Source organism: Dryas octopetala, chromosome 8 (genome assembly GCF_963921425.1).
Source record: "Dryas octopetala chromosome 8, drDryOcto1.1, whole genome shotgun sequence".
Classification (NCBI taxonomy): Eukaryota; Viridiplantae; Streptophyta; class Magnoliopsida; order Rosales; family Rosaceae; genus Dryas; species Dryas octopetala.
In genome coordinates, this window is record NC_141373.1 from 6,861,598 (window position 1) to 6,882,839 (window position 21,242).

The 21,242-nt window shown below is 37.5% G+C and overlaps 3 protein-coding genes across 3 annotated transcripts; 1 reads left to right on the forward strand and 2 right to left on the reverse strand.

The window, feature by feature from the left end:
* Window positions 1-1,224: 1,224 nt before the first annotated feature.
* LOC147276630 (SWIB/MDM2 domain superfamily protein) lies at window positions 1,225-3,825 on the reverse strand. Its single transcript, XM_086253835.1, has 2 exons — window positions 3,398-3,825; window positions 1,225-1,613 (listed from the first exon to the last, which is right to left on the reverse strand). The coding sequence occupies exons 1-2, from the start codon at window positions 3,710-3,712 to the stop codon at window positions 1,497-1,499; spliced, it is 432 nt and encodes a 143-aa protein (XP_086109961.1). The 5' UTR covers window positions 3,713-3,825; the 3' UTR covers window positions 1,225-1,496.
* A 5,960-nt stretch (window positions 3,826-9,785) lies between these two features.
* On the forward strand, window positions 9,786-11,538 carry AGP9 (arabinogalactan protein 9). The gene is made up of 2 exons (XM_086254871.1): window positions 9,786-10,402; window positions 11,177-11,538. The coding sequence occupies exons 1-2, from the start codon at window positions 9,839-9,841 to the stop codon at window positions 11,258-11,260; spliced, it is 648 nt and encodes a 215-aa protein (XP_086110997.1). The 5' UTR covers window positions 9,786-9,838; the 3' UTR covers window positions 11,261-11,538.
* A 5,851-nt stretch (window positions 11,539-17,389) lies between these two features.
* LOC147276632 (glutamyl-tRNA (Gln) amidotransferase subunit A (DUF620)) lies at window positions 17,390-20,566 on the reverse strand. Its single transcript, XM_086253540.1, has 3 exons — window positions 19,731-20,566; window positions 18,774-19,121; window positions 17,390-18,679 (listed from the first exon to the last, which is right to left on the reverse strand). Exons 1-3 carry the CDS (start codon window positions 20,202-20,204, stop codon window positions 18,053-18,055), a joined length of 1,449 nt encoding a protein of 482 aa, XP_086109666.1. The 5' UTR covers window positions 20,205-20,566; the 3' UTR covers window positions 17,390-18,052.
* Between the last annotated feature and the right edge of the window lie 676 nt (window positions 20,567-21,242).

The window sequence follows — 21,242 nt, forward strand, 5'->3', positions numbered from 1 at the left end:
AAACCAATAATTAAATTATAAAAAAAAAACATTTATTTTCCATTTTCTCTCCATTTTTCAGCCCCCTCCCCCCGATTCTCTCTCCTTCCTCCTCTCTCCTCACTTCTCTCTCTGCCCGATCTCTTTCTCCAGCGCCCATCTCCGGCGAGAACCTGCATCTTCTTCCTCTCTCTTTCTCCGGTGACTGGTGGGTCTCGGGTTGCCCACCCCCTGATTCTGTCTCTTCTCTCTCCTCACTTCTCTCTCTTCCCGATCTCTTTCTCCGGCGCGCATCTTCGGCGAGACCACCCCCATCTTCTTCCTCTCTCTTTCTCCGGTGACTGGTGGGGTGGGTCTCGGATTGCTCGGGTTTTGGGGTATCGGGTGGTGGGTTGATTTGTGTGGCTGGGAGGGAGGGTTGCTCGAGTGGTGGTTGTGGGTTGGGGTGGGTCTCGGGTTGATTTTGACACGCCCTTACACATAGCCTCGCTTCTGGGTCACTTTGCTTTCGCCAAAGAATTACTGGGTCGAAAGCCCGAGCTCGCTTCCCAGTTGAATTCCCAAGGTTCTTCGCCTCTTCACTTGACTAGATTCTCATATGAATCCCAGCAGGCTTCTAAGACATTTGAAGACAAAGAAAATGATCCGGTTTTACGAAGATACTCTGATCGAAGAAGACGTATTCCTTGCAGCATGTAATGGCACTCAGTCACAATATCTTGCATAGGGAATGGAAGAGAGTTTTGGATGATGAGTTTTCGGAGAGCATTGATATCGAATGGACATGGAGCAGTACCCAATTTTCTATTTGAGGTTTCATGGGTACTTGCTATGGGATTTGCCAAGCCTAAGCCTAATCCAAGAAAGAGGAAATAAAAAAGAGGCATTTGAGAGTGATCGAGAGAGAAAATGGAAAATAAATGTTTTTTTTTTTTTTATAATTTAATTATTGTTTTTTTTAATTTTTTTTGTTTTTTATAATTTTTTTTTTAAGTTTATTATTTTTTTATTATTTTTTTTGTTTATGTGGCATTTTTTAAAGCCACGTCACTGTGCCACATAGGCGCTTAACAGTCTGACAGACGGAAAAGCTAACGGAGGTATATAATTGCAATAAAATGAAAGTTGAGGTACTGACATGCAACTTTTTGAAGTTGAGGTACTAACTTGAAATCCGAGGTAAAGTTGAGGTACTAAATTGTAATTTACCCAAGAAGAAATATAGCAAAACTCTTGGACCCATGATGCCACAAAATTTAAAACTTTTAACAATGCAGAACCGGCACATTATAAGCAGTAACATTGCATTTTGAAAGCCTACCACATAATAAGGAATCCGAAAGCAAAACTCTAACTAAAGCTAGTTCATTTAGTACAAAACCTAAACACTTGGAGACGCAAAATGCAGCAGCACAATTTTTACTAGTGTCACCAACCAAAACACAGCCCCCCACATACAAAATATTTGCTTCATAAGCAATCCGCAGTTCCAAATTTGTTCTCCAACATAGGTTCCATCAAAGGAAATGAGGAGTGATCAATCCAGCAACCTCAAGAAATCCAACACGGTCCTTCCCTCCGAAAATTTGCTTCAGCTTCTCATCACAAACTATAATCTTCTTGTTTTGGGGGTCCTAGAAGAATGATGCCAAAGGACCAAGTCAGAAAAACCAAAGGTACTTAAAATAGACAGAGAAATATTAATAAGAAAATTAAATAAAAAGGTAGATAAATTGACTAATCAGAGTAGGAAACAAAAGCACAACCAAGCATCCAAATTTAGGAAACTAGATCACACCCTAAACATACTAGGAAAAACCAAGTATTCTTAGAATCCCATTTACAATATATATTTATATTCTCCAACAGAACCGTTATACGGTCGCAAGAAAGGAATTAAGAACTAACAAGCTTAGAAGACGAGGAGATACAGAAGCCAAAAGCTCAGGTAATGATACACCGGATTCATAAGTAACCAGACAATTGAATTCAAATAACCAACATGACCATTGAAACTAAAACAAATACAATTAAAATTTTTCTGTAATCTTTAGTTGTCCCTTATAAGAATTCATGTAACTGAATATCAGAATAGTCCAAGAGTTTCCATTATAATTTAACAAGTAATTCTCATTTACTAAAACGTTGCAACTCTACAACTTCCTGGTGCATTTAAAAGTCTTGTACAAATGCACTTTGAAGATATATTTACTAGGGTTTGAGGCAACAACCACAGACACTGCCAATGTATACAAAATTCATAAAAAATATCTTTAATCGTTTTAACAAATTCCAAAAACTGCCAAAACATTTGACCTCCCTTTTCATAGACATACTAAGCTGGAGCAACAACACCATCTTACTAGTAAAGAGGACGAAATTAGACAAACCTGAAATATGAAATATATAATATGGGAAAAAATAGTAACCACTCACTCAAAACAGATTGAAAGAGCGATAAACAACTTATGCTGCAAATTGGGTCGTTTTGTAAGCCTCGCATCACAATTACAACTCCATAAGCCCTAAACCCCTAACTATGCAACTCTCAGTCTATAACAGCAAGAATTGCATTGCCAGACCCAAAAGCCCAATGATCATAAAGCATGTAAGATAATCCCATTGGATCCTATGAGGAGGTTGCAAGTTGGTAATAACAAAGCCCATTATTCATCCATAACACAACCCTTTGGAAATGGCTAAATACACCAAAGTAATACCATGGCATCGTTTTAGATTACACATTCAACAGATACAAAAGCATCCAGAAAACAAAATACAGACAATCTAAGAATCAAATTACAAGCAAAGCATCACAATTAATCACAGAATCCACATTTCACTAGCATAAAGGCAGCCTTATCCAGCCCAATCTAAACAGAATAACAAGCAAACACAACTACAGAACCCTGAATAAAGTATACCACTACTCATTTTTCAATCCAAGCATTGCCTAAACCATTTACATACCCACATAAAAACAACAAATAAACCCACCTAACACACATGAAAAATGAACTCTCAAATCTAGAAATAACAAAAACCCAACTCTCATACACATCAAACAGCCCATTCCATAAACGAAAAGCATCGAAAAGCTCCAGGCTAAACCAGTTAATAACTCATTAGAACCAAACTTAAGTACCCTAACAACAAAAACCCACATTTCATCTATGCCATCACAACCTTATCCAAACAAAAAAGACACCCACATTCACATATGAACCAATTTCAGCACAATAACAACAAAACGTGGCCCTTCATACACACCAACATAACCTTATCCACACTCTTTTTCTTACAACAAAAAAAGATAACACCATTTAAACCCCAAACGGCCAAAAGGGTTTTCAAAAAATCAACAACTAACACCAAAAATTGATAAAAATGAAAACTTTAAGAAAAACCCAGAGTAAACCTGAAGATTATTCTCCTTAATATGGGCCCAAATCCGCTTCAGAGCTTGGGTGCGAGAAATCTCAGGAGCACCCACAAGGGCTTGCATCTCAGGCGAGACTTTGCGGGGCTTCATGATGCCACGTGGCTCCCGGGGGGTGGTGGCCGGCTTGGACGCGGTGGCGAGGGTTCGGGTGCGCAGCATGCGCAGGTTAGCAGGGGAGTTGGGCTGGACCAACCTGAGAGATGAGAAGGAGGAGGAGAAAGGAGGCTTAGCAAGCGACGACGTTTTGCCGGAGAGGAAGGTGGAGACGAGACCTGTTGACACCACCGCCATGTCGTTTAGTGTCTGGCGAAGGGATAGAGTTTGAGAGTTGAGAACTGAGAGAGTGAAATGTGAGTGTGAGCGAGCGAGAGAGAGACTGATTCTGAGCCCGCCTTAATCCTTCGCGTACGATTTTCTTTTAAGGCTGATTCTATCTACTTTACCTTTTCAATTCTTTTCTTTTTTTCCACTTAAGCCACTCAAATTTTATTTTTTCTACAATTACATTTTTATCTCATCTTAATTTTTAGCCACGCAAATTCAACTCTTTCAATGGTCTAACCAAGATTATCTAAAATTATCATTGATCTTTGCTATTTCTCTCACCAGCTTGATTTTCTCTGTTAACTTTCTGAAATTTAAGAATATAAATTCTGTGGTCATACACTTAAGGGTTGAATTTATTTTAATAAATTATCAATTTTACAATTACGTTAAATCTAAATATTAATGAGTTGTCCCTCGTAGCCTCGTAGGAGCCTATATCATCATATAGGTGAGGCACCTACTTCTTTCATACTATAACTAGTTATCACACAAAATGAGGCTTCACAATTGAGGAGCTCTTGAATCTTTGTTCAAGGAGTGGCATCAATTATATTTTTGTGATTGGGCCGTTTGTTCGTGTTGGTTTTGATTTTGCTTAGGCTGCGTTTGGACTTTGGGCTGTCCCTATAGTAAATGTAATGTATAATGTATACTGGGCTCTCTCTTTGATTATGGGCTTTACCTTTGTATTGCTTTATCTTGTATTCTCCTTTCTCCTTCAATGAAGCTACTTTGACCACCCAAAAAAAAAACCCAGCTATAAGATGGGTCGCTGTTAATTTGTGCTCCATTTTAGTGAAGTCTAAATCAGTTCTACAAAGCCTGTTCACGTCCTAGTTCTAAGGCTCCAGGGCCTACATCGTGCCCAAACATATCAAGTTACAAATATTCATTCATATTTGTAATCATTTACATTTCATTGATGGGGCATAAGTGCATAACCAAAAAAAAAAAAAAATTTATTTCATTGATCGGCCTAAGAAGGCAAATGTAATCATTCATATGTCATTGACTTTAACTTAATATTCAAGTTACATTACGATGAAGCAAAGAAAGTGATGCTTTCCAAAAAAGTGAGAATGAGTGAGTGAAAAATTAAAACCTTGTTTGATACATATGATTTTGGATTTGATATGTTGAATGTTTAGATTTATAAGTATTGAAAAAAAAAAAAAAGATAAAAAGAAGATGAATTAATTATACAAAATTAATTCCAAACTATATATGCTGTTTAAATCAACAAAATTAAAAGACTAAGGGGTGGGGGTGGGCAAGTTGATACTTGATAGGTGGTTTACAATTTAAGACGCCCTTTATGCATATGGGTCCTTGCTTTTAAACTCGATTTGTTGCCTTCATCTGCCTTGATCCTTTATTGAGTTTGGAGCTACCTATTAAACTCTATATATGTTCTTAATTCCTTTTGCACGGAGAGAGAGAGAGAGAGAGAGAGAGAGAGAGAGAGAGAGAGAGAGAGAGAGAGAGAGAGAGAGAGAGAGAGAGAGAGAGAGAGAGAGAGAGAGAGAGAGAGAGAGAGAGACTATTCCATCAATTTCAAATCTTAATTTTGTCCTTTTAAGGAATGAGGATGGTATTAAAATGCGAGGTTTGTAAAAAGCATCTCATGGAAAAAGAGAATAGAAACATAAATGGTAAATGTTTTAGAAACCTTATTGTAGAAATTTAGACATTCAATCCAAAATCAATTGGTAAGAAAATGAGTATCCCAAGATTCTTTTAAGCACTTTTACAAAATTATAATTTTTTAATGTAGGACAACACATTTCACTTCTCACATATCCCCGCATGTATAGTGTCACTTAAGTCAAACTTATAAACAACTCATATTGAGTGATGTGGAGCACATGTGGTCACTCGACCTAACACACACATAAGTGAACCTGTTCTGATACCATGAAGAAATTTAAGCATCTAACCCAAAATCAATTGTCAATAAGAGCAATTTTACAGAACTATAATTAATTTTTTAATATGGTACAACACACTCCACATCCTCACACTTATGAGTCATGAAAGATGAGTACAATGCTACATTCATTATTGTAAATGATCAAATATGACATTCCTCTCCCAATATAATGTATCTACATACATATTTATCAGAGAAGGTGATATATGTAGCATGGTCACATACTAAAATTACTTCAATATGTCTCCTTTTTTTTCTTAATCACCTTTGTTTTCCTTAGGCAGTGGGAAAGGAGGTTATAATGCCTATTCATGACAGTTCCATAATGCCTATTATTGTGTCACATAATTTGACATAATTACAATTTCATCTCATCGTTCACTACCTCAACCATATATATATGGACAACAATGTTGTTGATGCACTTGTCACTTTTGATACGGTTGGAAAAATATAAATTAAAAAGCTCTAAAAGTCAGCTCAATCAACGGGAAGTAGACATCAGCTGAGCTTTTTGGTTCTGCAAGGAAAGATATAGGCCAACCAGAGGAGGCTCCCATGTTAACATCACAACTATGACAATTAAGCAAACATAGCTTGGTTCCATCCTATACGTTCTACCCTACAACACTAGATGCATGACTGATGACTATATTATGGAAAATGTTTGCTTTATCGATCATACTTATCAATTAAGAATATTATTAATGAGGTAGAATAATATTTGAATAAGCAATCTTAATTAATAATCTAATAATATGATGGACGTACATTGTTTAGAAAGAAAACATTACCCAATAAATCATATTAATTTTTATCATAATCATAGTTAAAGACTAATCGTCTCATGACTTAAATGATATATAAGTGTTTCGTTTGATTTTGCACTCACATTCCTCTTGGAGAGTGCAAATAGCACTTTCATTTGTTTAAAACAATTTGATTTAAACAGATATAGGTCTCCAATGCTTAATTATCAAATAATGCTCTCTTTTTTCACTTCCTCATTTTTCGAGGAAAGTACAAATAACTCTTTCCTTCGTTTAATGCAACATGGTTCAAACAAATTTGTATCTCAAATACTTACTTATTGCAGTTTCATATATATGGTTCGTTTTTATTCTTTCGATTTTGGAAACTAAAGTTTATTAGACGTTTTGGGTTTAACTCTCATAAACACAAAAATATTTGAGTTTACTTATACTAGATCTAATATAATTCCACGGATTCGGAATTTACCTTAAAAGTTTTACTCAACGAGAAAATAAGTAGTTTACAATATAAAAGACTTTTGGGCAGTTTAGAAGCAAAGTCTTGCCTTTTCTTCTTCTTTTAACTTTTATTCATCAAAAAATCAAGAAAAGCCTATAAACTCTCCCCTCCCCTTCCAACTTTCCTTTTTTTCTCTTAATATTCTTTTGGGTGGAGCCAAACCAACATAACTAAGACACGTGAACCAAACAATCATGTTTATAATTGAGATGTAGTACAAGTATTATTGCTGGACTTCATTACCGTAATGGCATTATTTCTCTCTATTATCATTTTTTCCCTTTCAAAATTATCACTTTCTTAATAATCCTCCAGGCTCTAGCTGTAGTAGTAAAGATTTTCTTTGAAGGCACCCTGATCACGGCGTGACAGAGCAGATTCATAGTCCCAATGGGCCCACAGGGCCCACACCTTGGTGGTGCTCCAACATACCCACTGATGGTTTGGATTTTGGCTCATATATATTGCCAAATACTTAGCTTACAAATCACAACTGCCATGTAGTGTGGGCCCACTCATCATAATCCCGATTGATGCCCCTAAACAGTATACGGTAATGAAGGATAACCATGCACAACAACAATGATTCAAGCACATGGTTCCATGATTCAAAGTGGCATGTTATGGTAGGGAACCTAGCAGCAATACAACTATATATGCAATGGTAGTCAAGTCTTATAAATGACTTACTTTTATTAACTCAAAACTTCAAAATTCAACATTCAGAGTAATGATAGAAATTTGTTCAAACACCTAAATGTCCGAACATTGAGAGAGCATTCAGATACTCAACATTTGGGTGTCCAAATACTTTTTGAATGTCCACATTCCGAATATCCATTTTAAAAGTATTGTCTCTTTGTTAGTTGTCATTGCTATATTTCAAAATGAATTTAACAATAAAATTAAAAGATATTTAAGATTTGAAAGGTTTTTATTTTCAATAGACAGCTTAGATTTAATTGAAAAAAAAAAAATTAGATCTAGTAAGTTTGAAGTTAAAGAAGGATTGGTTCATCATGCATTAATTCTTTTGCTCTAAGCAATGTGTCTATGTGGGAAAATAATGCAAAACTAGCATATAGTAGTTGTCATGTCACACTTGTTGATGTCCATCACAACCACCATATCTTTAATCTTCTTCTTGTTCCTAACGGACCTAATCAAAGCAAAAGGAGAGAGAAAAGTGGTACCTCATACGTGGATCCATACTGATTTTGTACAATGTGCATATCCTATTTCAAATTCATAAACCATATATAATTAATATTATATGAAAGACCATGTGTTGTATATAATATCAATATAATGTAAGATATAAATTAACAAAGAAGAGCCAAAACAAATTAGTATTTAAGCAGACATGAGTGGTCCCACAGCATGAGTGCTCTGGTTTTCACCTCTACAAAACAGAGGGAATGTAAAACCCATAGCACCCTAAATTAATCATAATCTAAACTAGAAAATATGTGTGGAGATATTTCCATCACTAGTATTATTTGATAGAACACATACAATCAAATAATACCAACAGATTGTAACCAAAAAATAATACCAAACATATGGCGTCAAAGAACCTTCCAACTTGAAGAATGAAGAATTGAACTAATTATAAGGAGTTGATACCTAAATTTATCATCTCTAATCTTCAAAAAATGGTAGGGTTAGTAGGTATAAGTTTTATATATCAACTCCTTATAAGTAATTTATCATCTTCCTCCAAATTAGAGACGTTATTCATCTTCACCCTTCAACACACATTCGAATGTAATTAGTTACCATATATATACAATCTAAATCCTAAGCGTTAAACGAATTTTTTTTAAAACTAAATTGTTGTATCACGCACTATAATACTAAGGTCCCATTTGGGATTACGATAGAGGATCCAAAAACTACTATGGATGACAATTCTCCATCACTTACAACAGTTTTAGTGTTTGGTAAAAAAATTAAAAACTATTTTTCCTCATAATTCTCAACTCCCTACAACAAAAACAAAAAGCAAGTTTCTATGTGCTTTTAAAAACTGCAGTGAATCACAGAAACAATGAATATTTTATTTTACTCATAATACCCTCATTGATTTTTATAACTTTTATTTGTTTATTTTAAATTAAAAAATATGTTCATTGTTAATTATATTTTATATTGTGATAATTAATTATGATATTTTATTTGTACGTTTAAAATTATAATATACCTAAAAACATAATAGACATACTTATTTAATAATGTTTTTGTAGAAAAATTAATGCTAATAAAAATTTGTAGTAAAAAATTTCAAAAATAAGTAAAAAAATATTTTATTTTTATCAAACAAATAAGTGAAAGACACTTTCAATATCATGTTCATTTTAGTAATTATACACAGTCACACCACTTTTACATTAATATTTACCAAACACTTTAATACTGTTTTTTGCACTTGCAGCATTTTTGAAAACATAGTTTACCAAACACTCAACTGTTCTATTTTACGGCTAACTTTACTTCATAATTTTTTTTCTCCCAGCACACGATACCCAACTGACCCTAACACACATCAGTTCGAAACAGTGTTACTATAGTATTTCTAAATCCAAACACACACCATTTCCAACAACCTTCAAGCGTCTATCTCATCATATTCTCATATCCCAGGAACAAGAAAGGAATCACATGCGGGGGGAAATGGGACCCACAGCCAAGGTCCCATAATCAAACGGTGCAGGTCTGTTTTGGCTAATGCCTAGCCTGGCCATGTGAAATAATAAGGTCGAACGAACCTTCGCACATTCCCATTGCTCGAAACTATTTAACCACTGCCATTTGCTCTCGTCTCCCACACCCCAAACCTCACTCTCTCTCTCTCTCTCTCTTACTCACACGTACACAGAGAGATCAAAATGGCCATGGGTCGCAGAGCCGTGTTCTTCGTTGGCTTCATCTGCATTGTCGTTGCTGGCGTCGGAGGCCAACAAGCTCCCGCCACGTCACCCTCCTCCACCACCCCAGCTCCCCCCGCCACACCCACCACCCCACCACCTGTCGCCACTACTCCACCACCAGTCGCCGCCACCCCACCGCCCACGTCAGCACCACCCCCGGCCGTCACATCACCCCCACCCGCCACTCCTCCTCCCGTCAGCTCTCCCCCTCCAGCAACTCCTCCACCTGCCACTCCACCACCGGCCACTCCTCCACCAGCCACCCCACCACCCGCCACTCCTCCTCCGGCCACTCCTCCACCAGCCACCCCACCACCCGCCACTCCTCCCCCGGCCACTCCACCACCAGCACCGCTTGCCTCTCCGCCAGCTCAGGTTCCGGCTCCGGCTCCCACCAAGGCGAAGACTCCCGCTTCAGCTCCATCTCCGCTTGCTCTGTCGCCGGGCCCACCTGCGCCGCCGGTCGGAGCTCCTGGGCCCGGCGTCGACTTCGGCTCTCCCAGCCCGTCTGCTGACAATGTGGTACACTTTCGCTTCCCATTTCTCTATCTGATCTCTTTTTCTAACATACGCCGCCTATATATATATGCGCACTCTATCCGTACAGATCTGATCCAGTGCATTCATTCCTATTATTATTGTTTGAAAGTATGGAACTAATTGAAGCTGCATGCACGGTCCTTGACTCTTGATCAATAGGGGTTTAGACTTTAGATTGAAGAGGACGATCGATTGGGGCGTAATGTAGTTAAAATCAGTGAGGAATTTCTAACGTGAGCCGGGGGAGTACGTTCTGGTTGCTATAAGAAAGATTATTTTTTACTTTGACCCTTTTTTTTCTGATTACGTACGGTCAGGTGTTAGACAATTGAACAATTAATGGGTTGCTGCCACGTGGCAACACAAAGTCAGTCAATGCCAATGGGGGTCTACAGATCCCTAATGTTGTGGCATGTACCCAATAGGCCAAGGTTGTAGCTAGCAGCTAACCTTGACTTTGGTCGCAAGACACATAAGTTGGTTTTCTTCTTTGCAATGGGATCATACAATACCACCACATGCTTGACAGAGTTAATCAAACTTTGATTGTCTTTGTCGTTGAGGTGATTGTAAACTGTTGATGTGTGTAAATTTCAAATTGTCATTAATCATCATTCATAACACATGGAAAACTATCTAATGTTAATTGTCACTGGTCCATTTTCTTTTCCTATGTTATAACTTAATACACATGAAAGATGTTGCATGAGGCTATTGTTTGACTAAATTTTTGTTGGAAATAACCTTCATGTGCAGAGTGGAGCAGGGAAGATGTTGTCCATGCAAAAGATGGTTGGGAGCTTGTTGTTTGGATGGGCTCTTCTGAGGTTGATGTTTTAGAGGAGATCTAGCTCTGTGCATGCATATGCCTAGCTCCAAGTTTTTTCTTTTGTATTCAAAAATTCTGTGTTATTTCTTTAATATGATATAATTGGTTGTCACTTTAGCCCATGTCTGAATGGGAGGGACTTCACCACTTGTATTTGAACTTATACATTCTGTTGAATTCTTTGGGAGATTTTTGTATTGTGACTATTGAGGGGATCGAGTTGTACGTTTTGTATTTTGGATATCGGTACCTAGTTACCTATATATACTTTCTCTAGTAAATTCTTTCACTTTTCATTTTATTTAGTTTTGTCATCATATATCTGTTGTTTGAATTGTTATTGGGTTAATTTTTTTTTTATTTTCGAATGAATAATTGTTATTGGGTTTTCAGTACCATGTAAACCAAATGTTGCATGATATGCTAGGACTGGAACCAAATAACAAGAGACGAATAAAATGAAATTGAGGACAAAAATTTGGCTCTTCCCTTATTCCTTAATAATGGTGAAGGAGAAGGACTTGACCTGAGTCTTTTTTAAATCAAGCAAACCAAGTCAATTAAGCTTAATTTGGGCCAGTGAGCTCTACCTCCCGAAAGAATAGAACCTAGGTTGGCGACTGAGGTGACCAAGATGGTGGGTATAGATCGAGACAGAGGTCCCATTCTCTGAGCGACTTTGGTACTAAATGATTGATCGATTACCATCATCAAACGTAGGAATATTGAAAAGCTAAAGAAAATACAGGAAAAGAAATATTCATTCATCCATGGGTTCTAATAATGGAGGCTAATTGCCTTGTAACAGCACAACAGGAGCTAAAAGCTCAACAGGCAACGTGGCAGCTAACAACCCAAAAGTCCAATCATCAACTAAATGCCTATATGAAAGTCCATAAATGAGTAACCCAAGATACTAGCACAACATGGTAATTGGTAGGTAGTAATAGACTAATATTCCCATCCCGAGGGTTCGAACCTAGCTAAAGCATTCAAGTCATAAACCCTTTACTGTAATTAACCTCATATAGCCAGTAACAAACCCAAAGATCTGAAATCCATGGGCCATAATTTGGGCCCACTAAATGGCTTTTGAGAAATGAGAGAGGTTTATTCTCTCTGAAGCCCATGGGCTAAGTGGTCTTCTATACTTGTTCATTGAACTTCAACATTGACAGAATTGAACATTGCAACTTTAAAAATTACAATTTCTATTAAACTAGGGCTTCCTATCTAAGAAATGAATACTTATTAAGTTATCAGAGTTGCATTTATGCCAAGCAGGCATGCAATGAGGCCAGCCATCAACTGGGCTCCTATCATTTGGGCATTTATGAATTGAAGAATAAGAGTTATTTACACTCACGTCTCTTGAGGTTTATCGTCTTTTTACATACACTTTTGAAATTTTAAAAATTACACATATACCCCATGAAATTTTTAAACTATTGTATATAACTCCTACAGTGAAACGAAAAATGATGAGAAAGTATACAAAAATGCATGCTAAGGGATGAAATGGCCTAATAAGAAAGATTACTCAAGGTGTAAGGTCCAACTTTAATACAAATATTTTCTTTTTTGTTTATTTATTGTTTTATTTTGCAAGGGATTATATGTAATAATTTTGAAACTTCATGAGGTGTATGTATAATTTTTGAAACCCTATGGGTGCATATGAAAAAATAATAAACCTTAAGAGTGTAAGTATAAATAACTCAGAAGAATAAATACATGATTTTTTTTTTTGACAAGGAGAGCGCTATTCGCACTTTCAACTAGTGTTCTTACACTTCCTATGAAATAATGCCTATAGCGTTCCCTTTTGATGGATGTGTAAAAAAGTTTTTGGGTTGTGTTTTTGTAACAACTTAAAGCCTGTTCTTAAAATGCTAGCTTATTTTTTGCAACCGTCCCCATAATCATAACCTTTGAGATTTACAGAGAGAATCTATCTCTCACCCAACTCATTCTAATGTCATCCAAAATCAATGCACACTGTCCAGGAGTGCAGGCAATCTTTACGTGTGCACACGACTGCACAATAAATAACTTAATTGTAGGCTAAGATATTTGATTGATCTAATAAAGAATTAATGGCTACAGAGATAGATATCAACCATTTGCAACCATTATTGCCCTATTGGGCACTGCACTTGTAGTCCAGTACACAACCATAAATTGGCCTCCATTATTTTCCCCAACAAGAAGGCGAAGCTTCCTTTGCCGACACCGGCTTTGATATGTATTTTTTTCAGTAAATCTTATCACATACCCATTTACATTTCATTGAAGTTCTCAACTTGTCAACCAAACTGAGGACACCTCCCTAAACTCTGCTTATATAGCAGGGTCACATCCCATATTTAATCAAAGTCAATGGCAATGACAATGGAACACAAGTAAATAGCTCATTCCCAATTGTATATATTACTGTTATCAAGATTAATCCACTTTAAAAATTAAAAAAAGGTCAAGATATATATTCTACTATTCTAGTCTTTTTTTTTCTTTTCTGTATTCACTGAGTTTTGTTGCTTATACTTAATGGGCAGATGTTAAAATTCTGCCTCTGCACGTGGAAAGTCAAGCCTATGGCCATAGCTTAAGAGCTCACAAGCTCATAATCTTAGTGTGAAGGTCAATTTCTAAAGTTGTTGAGAAGTAATCAAGGTGCTTGCTTTTTAATTACTAATTCTAAGATTGAACTTTTGAATTTGAAGAGGTGGAGAACGAGAATCGAACTCTTATCACAAATTTAATGTTGAACATTTATGGTCACGGTTAATAACGATTCATGTACGATTTTTTTAGTTGTCACAGTATATATCTTTTTTCTTTTTTGACTATCCATGATATGTTTTTCGCTACAAGACCCATGATCATGAGATCATTGATTTTATGACCTTTGCCGTGAGGCTTATGGCTCTAATAGTTAAGAGCGTTTACTCGCACACCCGATATCGAAAAAAAGTTAATGACCGTCGTTTTCTTCCTTCTTACAACTTAGAACTGAACCCATAGCTAATCCACCCTGGTGAGTTTGACAGTCAAAACTTCACACCTTCTATTGGAATCGAAACTTGAGCTATGCACTAATTTCATGGCTTGCTGTACTGCCTTCCTTAGCACATGGTTGTTGGAATGGGAATCGAAATTCCATTTCCTTCATATAATATAATATTGTGTCTGTGAATGTGCTTTCTTCATGAGAATGATAGGTGAGCAAATGGGAGTTTGAAATCACATTTTTAAGTCAAATTTAGCAAGTGAGAGTGTCATCCTAGGAAAGGAGAAGGAAGCATAAGCTTGTATTAAAAAAATGATTAGATTCCATTCCCTATAAAAAAAATTTGGAGGCATATATTTAATTCTGAGGAACAAAATTGTATAGTCCTAAGTTTCACCAAACTCAATAGAACCCTACTTCCCAGTTCCCAGACAGCTTAGACCAGCCTTAACATGGTTTTGACTCTTGGGCCATGGCTAAATACTAGATCTCCCATTATGAATGAATTACTTAACACCACCATCAATATAATAAGCACCAAATCATGCATTGATTAATTAAACCCTAAAGTTAAAAAATTAATTAAAAGATGGGGGAGTTGCAACTAATGTGGGATGTGGGGTACAGAACTTACATCACTCGGATTATCTGTTATATTGCTTTTCTTGCTTCAATTCTAGTTATGTATTACAAATTTAAGGGTTATGAATTAATGAATGTGATTATGCATTAACCAAAAAATGTGTTATGAATACATTTCTTCTTTTGCTTTTATATTTTTGGATTTCTAATTTACGACTAAGATTAAAAGTAAAAAAATAAAAAAAATAAGCAGAGAATCTGAATTCCACACTCAAAGCAAGATTCGAGAGTTCAATTTTCACCTTCTCCCTCTTAGGCATTAGTCCTTCTTTGAATGGAAAAAAAAAAAAGAATTAAAGAGGGAAATAATGATCTGATTTAAATCATAAATCTCTGGTTTTTGTATATCTGATTTGGGAGACCATTTTATGGGAAAATTTACAAGATTAGATGTTCATCCTCCAAGCTAATAAGAGATAGAGACAAGTCACTAGTAAGGGTGACCACAACTAATTAACTTGGTTGGTTGGTCCCCATCAATCAGTTAATCATGCACACATCTTAATCATGACTCATAAGTCATAACAGAGCAAGTTTTTAATCCTAATATGCAGGTATGGTAATGAAAGGAAACAATTAAGAGGATAGTTAATTTTTTGGTCCAGGCTCCAGTTAACCATTGGAGGTTAGTGATGGTCCTTCTCTTGCAGTATCCCCAATTATGTTATAGGGACTTGGAAATATTATTTCTGGTCCTGTTTCTTAATACAAAGAAAATGTGAGAAGAAGAATTAAAAACAAAATGTTAGAACTTATGTTAGTATTAGCTTCCTAATAATATGGCATTCCACTTTGTTTAGTTCAGTTGAAACACTCATAATTAGCCAATATAGAAAGCATCAAAAAAATTCCTGGTGTACAAGCAACCAAGGAAAGTTAGGGTTGCAATTGATTGGTAATGCAACATTTTTTTTTTTTTTTTGGGAAAGATTTGATATGTCTCATGAGGATTTGACCACTCTTGACTGCACAACCCCAAGTTGCATAATGGCCAAATAGATGAGATAAATCACATGCTGCTAAAATAGAGTGTGAATTCCGTTTGCCAAAAAATGGAAGAGTGTGAATTCAAGGATCTAGGTATTTGTCCCATAGGTTGTTTTTCCTCATGGTATGTAATACATACATACATATATGAAGTTCCATTATTCGAACTCTAATTATAAAGGTACATATGTCCTTTTTTAAAATTTATAAAAGTTGGATAGCTTTGATTTTAAATTTATAGTTATCATACTTTAAGTTAATGGGTAGCAAATCATATGCTTCAACTTAATTAGGCTTTCAATCCATCATGGTCGGCCATTGCTCTCTTTCCATACTCAATCATATGAACAAGTGCAAAACTTCAAGTTGCTACTTGTTCTAGACATTGAACAAGGATAAAAGAAAAAACCAAATGGGCCATATTGACGTTGGTGCATATATGTATGATAATCTACGTATACCCACCCTAAAAAGGATAGTAGACGAGTAGTAGTAGTAATGCAGGTCCTCCAATATTCCAAGACCAAACAAACAAAACAAAACAAATTAAAAAAAAAATATATCTCTCTCTCTCTCTCTCTCTTTCTCTCTCTCTCTCTCTCTCTCTCTCTCTCTCTCTCTCTCTCTCTCTCTCTCTCTCTCTCACATCAATTGTGACTTTGACCATTCAGGAGCCACCATCATGAGGGTGGAAGCGTGGAACCTTCCCCATAGATAAACTGTAATAAATGAAATTTGAGACCCTTCAAGTGGGGAAACTGGGGCAACCAATGCAAGCAATAAGAGCAAGTGAAAGAAAGATAATGTCTGCAAAAAGAAAATTCAAGATTGAGGGAACAAAGGAAAGCAGAGGCAGCTGTGAAAGGAAGCTGGGGTGAGGTTATCACATGGCGACTTTTACCCCGTGCCTTGCTGTAATCATATATTCTACACACAACAAGCATTGCCCCAAACGATGCAAACCCAAGTGGCCTAACTCAGTGTTAGTTTAATCTGTTGGGGTTTGGCTTTTGGCTTGGCCCCAACAGTCAAAGAAGGGTTTAAAATAATGATATTCCTCAATAAAGTTGCAGAGACCCCACACCCTTAAGCCTTCTTCATCACCTGGGGTATGGGGCCATAGGGCTGTAGGGTTAAAGAAGAAAGTGCCAAGCACCAAGTGACCAACCAACCCTAGATGCTGTCAAGCACCATAGAGATAGAAAAGTTGCAGGGACATTCATGGAGATGGGCACTTAGCCAGTTTTACAGTCTATATATCCTCAGCATTAAAGAAGATGTACTACCAGTCATAAAGACCTCAGAGAAATAAATGTAATACCAGTCATAAAGACCTCAGAGAAATAAATACCGGGAAACACTCATTGGTACTGGCCAAAAAAAAGAAAAATACTCATTGGTAAAAAGAACAGATACTAAAATTGAAGAAAAAAAGACTAAATTTTTATGAAGTTAAAATGCACAGTTCATGTAGATCTTCAAGAAACATGAGGAAGGGATATGATGATTACTATATTCATGAGCATTCAATACCTGATGGACACTGACAAAGTGCCAGAATACAACAAGATACCCATATCAAAGATATGTTGGTTACACCAGTTAAATAAAAATTGAGAACTTCCTATTTTTCCCCTGACCCAGAAAACATCTGTTTTCCTTACAAACCCAGAAACAACTTTTGCATCAATCAAACAACCACAAAGATTAGCACACACCCAAAAACAGTAATGACTAACAAACTAAGGCTGTAAGGCATTAGGCTCAAACTCATGCCAGCAAGTGGCAATTTCCTTAATACTGCCACTCCTGGATTCATGAAAGAGAATTAGTGGAATGATCAAAGGTTAATGGTTCTGCTGTACCGAAGCTTCACCACCTTCCCTCATGCACAGAAGGTAAACTAAAACTTAACCTCCATTTGCTCCTATCCCCAACTGGATAATCGAGCTCCAACACCTTTGTCGGATTCTGCATTGAGAGTATAAAGATTCATCCAGGCCCGGGTGAAACCTGTGAATGATTATGCTCTATTTACAGATTAAGAGGCATAAACCAACGTCCAAAAACGCGACGGAACTCCTACTTTGTAAATTCTAAGGTGTTAGCTGATTAAAACTTGCTACCAGTATAAACAATTGCCCTAATTGAGTGCAGCCTCATGTTATACTTCCATCTTCCAGGTCACGCTATCAACACAAACATTATGCTCTTTCTCCAGAGCAGCAACTTTGGCCCGATGTGCTGCTGCTGCAATCCCACCACCCTTTCCCCTTTCATCATGAGGAAGCTCGCATGCTTCACTAATTGTCCCTGATCTTAAGTCAGCTGGGGGGATGAAGCAGTCCACTGACAAGCCAGGAACATTAAATGCAACCTCTTCAATTGTCCAAGCTTCTTCCATCTTTGTTTTGGTATGGCTCATTGCCATCTCGCCAAACCTGAAAAGAGTAACCACTGAACGCCCCGAGTGGGCAATCATGATTCCTTCAACAGGCCTGTAATCATCAAGGAACGAATTGATTGTGGTTTCCCAATACACAGCATCACCACCATTGGATTGGATGCGGGTCAAATGCGAATCCTCCATATGAACTAGAAGCCCTGTCTTCTGGCTGAAGTAGCCAAACAACACATGTCTTATGATCTCTGCAGGGCCTTCACTCCTGGCCTTCAGAGTCCGAGGATCAGCACAAAGCTTGAGGATGAAGCAATCCTCACCATTGATCTTCCTCTCTCCAATGCATCTTGCATCAGCAAACATACTAGCTGTAGATCTTGGATCAAGACCCTGAAAAAGAAAAGCCAAGGATATTGTGAATAAGCCGGATGACTAATTGTACAGCCAAAAAGAAAGAATCATAAATTAGCACACAAAACTTCACCTGAAGCGCACGACGCAAGGGTCTCACAGGTCCTTTTGCAGTATGGGCACCAAGCCAGGGTGTGTGCCTCCAGACAAGCTTTCCATTGCAGCCAGCATGAACCTTGCTGCCTCCAACCGCAAGCTCCACATACCACATATCCGGATTCATCTGCCAAAGAACAAACCCACCTGACTCGGCACATCTAGAGGGATTTCTGTTCTTCGTCACCTTTGTGGCCGTTTCAAACTCAGAAGCTACCATCCTAACCTTTCCCATTGCATAAGCATTTTTTATCGAGTTCTGCAGCTTCTGCCCACCAGATGCCGCTGTGTACTGCTGCAATATGTACTGGGCAGAGGAAGTTTCCTGCAAACATATCACCCATTAAGACCAACATCAAATTTAGAGTAAACTTCAGAAAACAATTCCCAATCTGAAGTGCAACCTAAAGAAGCATTTTTTCTAATCAAATAACTTACTAGCTGTCATGGACTTAAGATCTGTTAGTTTGCTGAGAATATGTGAGAAAACAGGCAAAAAATTTAAAAATCATGATTTTTGTCAGAATCTGTAAGCTGAGAAAACAAAACCATCCAGCCAGTTAAGCCCATTTGACCTGCTGACCTGAGCTTTCCACAACATGTAACGTCCGGAGAAAACCATTTAAAAAAAAAAAATTAACAAAAACAATGGCTGTGAATGCAATTAATCCAAAGATGGAACTTCAAATTTACGCAAAACATGGAGAAATAAACTATTAGTGCAAATCTAAACTTCCATATATGATATACCGTAGGGAGTAATTCATACCCAAAATCATTTTTTGTAAAATAACTCCAAACCTAGTAATCTTTATACAGTTCCAAACTTCCCAACAGCATAAAAACAAAACAAAAATGCATGAAACCATTTTTTTTGTTTTTTTGCAAAATAGCCCCAAATGAGCTTAGCAGAGAGAGAGAGAGAGAGGCTCACGATGGGAGTGTCCTTGATGCTCAGGTGAGGCAGAGGGTCGGTGGTGCTGACGTGGAGGGGGGCGAGAGGAGCTCCCATGACTCCGAGCAGCAGTCTCAGATCAGACCTCTTGTTGTTGTTGTTGTACGCCATTGAGCTGACGGAGGGGGTCCGCGAGAGCTGCCCTCGCATCCACTGGCCCAGACCCGACCCGACCCGCTTCGACTCCCCGATTTCCCCACCGTCCGGATCCGGACCCTCCATCACCGGCCTCAGGCTCCCGGATCTCGCGATCAACGCCGCCTCCGGCTGCTGCTGCCCCGCCAGCTGACCACCGTACCCGTTTCCGTGGCTGTTGTGCTTCTTCCTCCGCAGCAGACCCGACATGGGCGACCCGGACCTCCGGGCAGGGCTGCTCGCCCGAGACCTCGACGGGCTCAGCCCACGAACCACCTCGTCTTTCAGAGCAGAGAAGAACCCCTGTTTCTTCTCCATTTCTAGTTTTGGAGCCTTAGACCCAGTTCCTTTTCCTCTGGACCCGGTTCTGGACCCGAGAGAGTAATGGGGCGGTTAGCGCAAAAGAATTTTGTGAGGAAATGAGCAAAGAGAGAGAGAGAGAGAGAAGAGGCGGAGACTAGAGAGAGTGGAGAGTGAGGAGGGTGGTGGCTGTTGAAGAAGGAGCGCAGTGTGAATAGTGAGACTTGTTCATAGTGAGAGTAAGAGAGAGAGAAACGGGTTTTCAGGAGCAAAAATACGTTTCTTTTCTAAGACTTGGGTTGGGTGACTTTTGGTGGGAGTGTGAATGTGAGAGAGAGAGAGAGAGAGAGAGAGAGAGAGAGGCCTTCCTTGCTTAGTGCGTGACCTTTGAGTTGTGAGAGTTGAGACTCATGACTTACGAGTGTGAGAGAATCAGAATCCATATATAATATTGATATTACTATTTTAGTGTAGGTGAAAATTAAAATGAAATGAATATCATTTTTTTTTTTCGCTGAAGAGAGAAGAGATTGAATTTTTGGATGCATTTTGGATAATTTTACGACTCTCTAACTAAACTACTCAATAACAGCATGTTTTTTTCTAACTTAATTGTCACATTTTCTCAAAATTTTAAAATACCATGGTTTTAACTTTTAACTTCATTTAACCAAAAAAAAAAATACTTAGGTAGTGGATCTGTGGTTAAGAACCGTTATTCCTGCATTTGAACAAATTACTTGTACACCCGAGGCTTAAGTTCCAAACTTATGTTTAATATTATTTGATAAAAAAGTAAAAATGAAAAAGAATATACCATAACTTTCATTTAACATGTTTGTTTTACATACAATTTGTATTTTTTTTAAGGATTGAATTGCATCATCATAATACAACAATTCACCTTTTTGGCTCTGTGAGACCCAAAATTTTCCAAATTTATTTTGAGATTTTTCTTTAATTTCTAGAATTTTTCTAGAAATTTGTTTGGCGGAAAATCGTATTTTTCACCTTAAGCTTTAATTGTTTGACCAACTTTGACTAGAGTTTTGACCC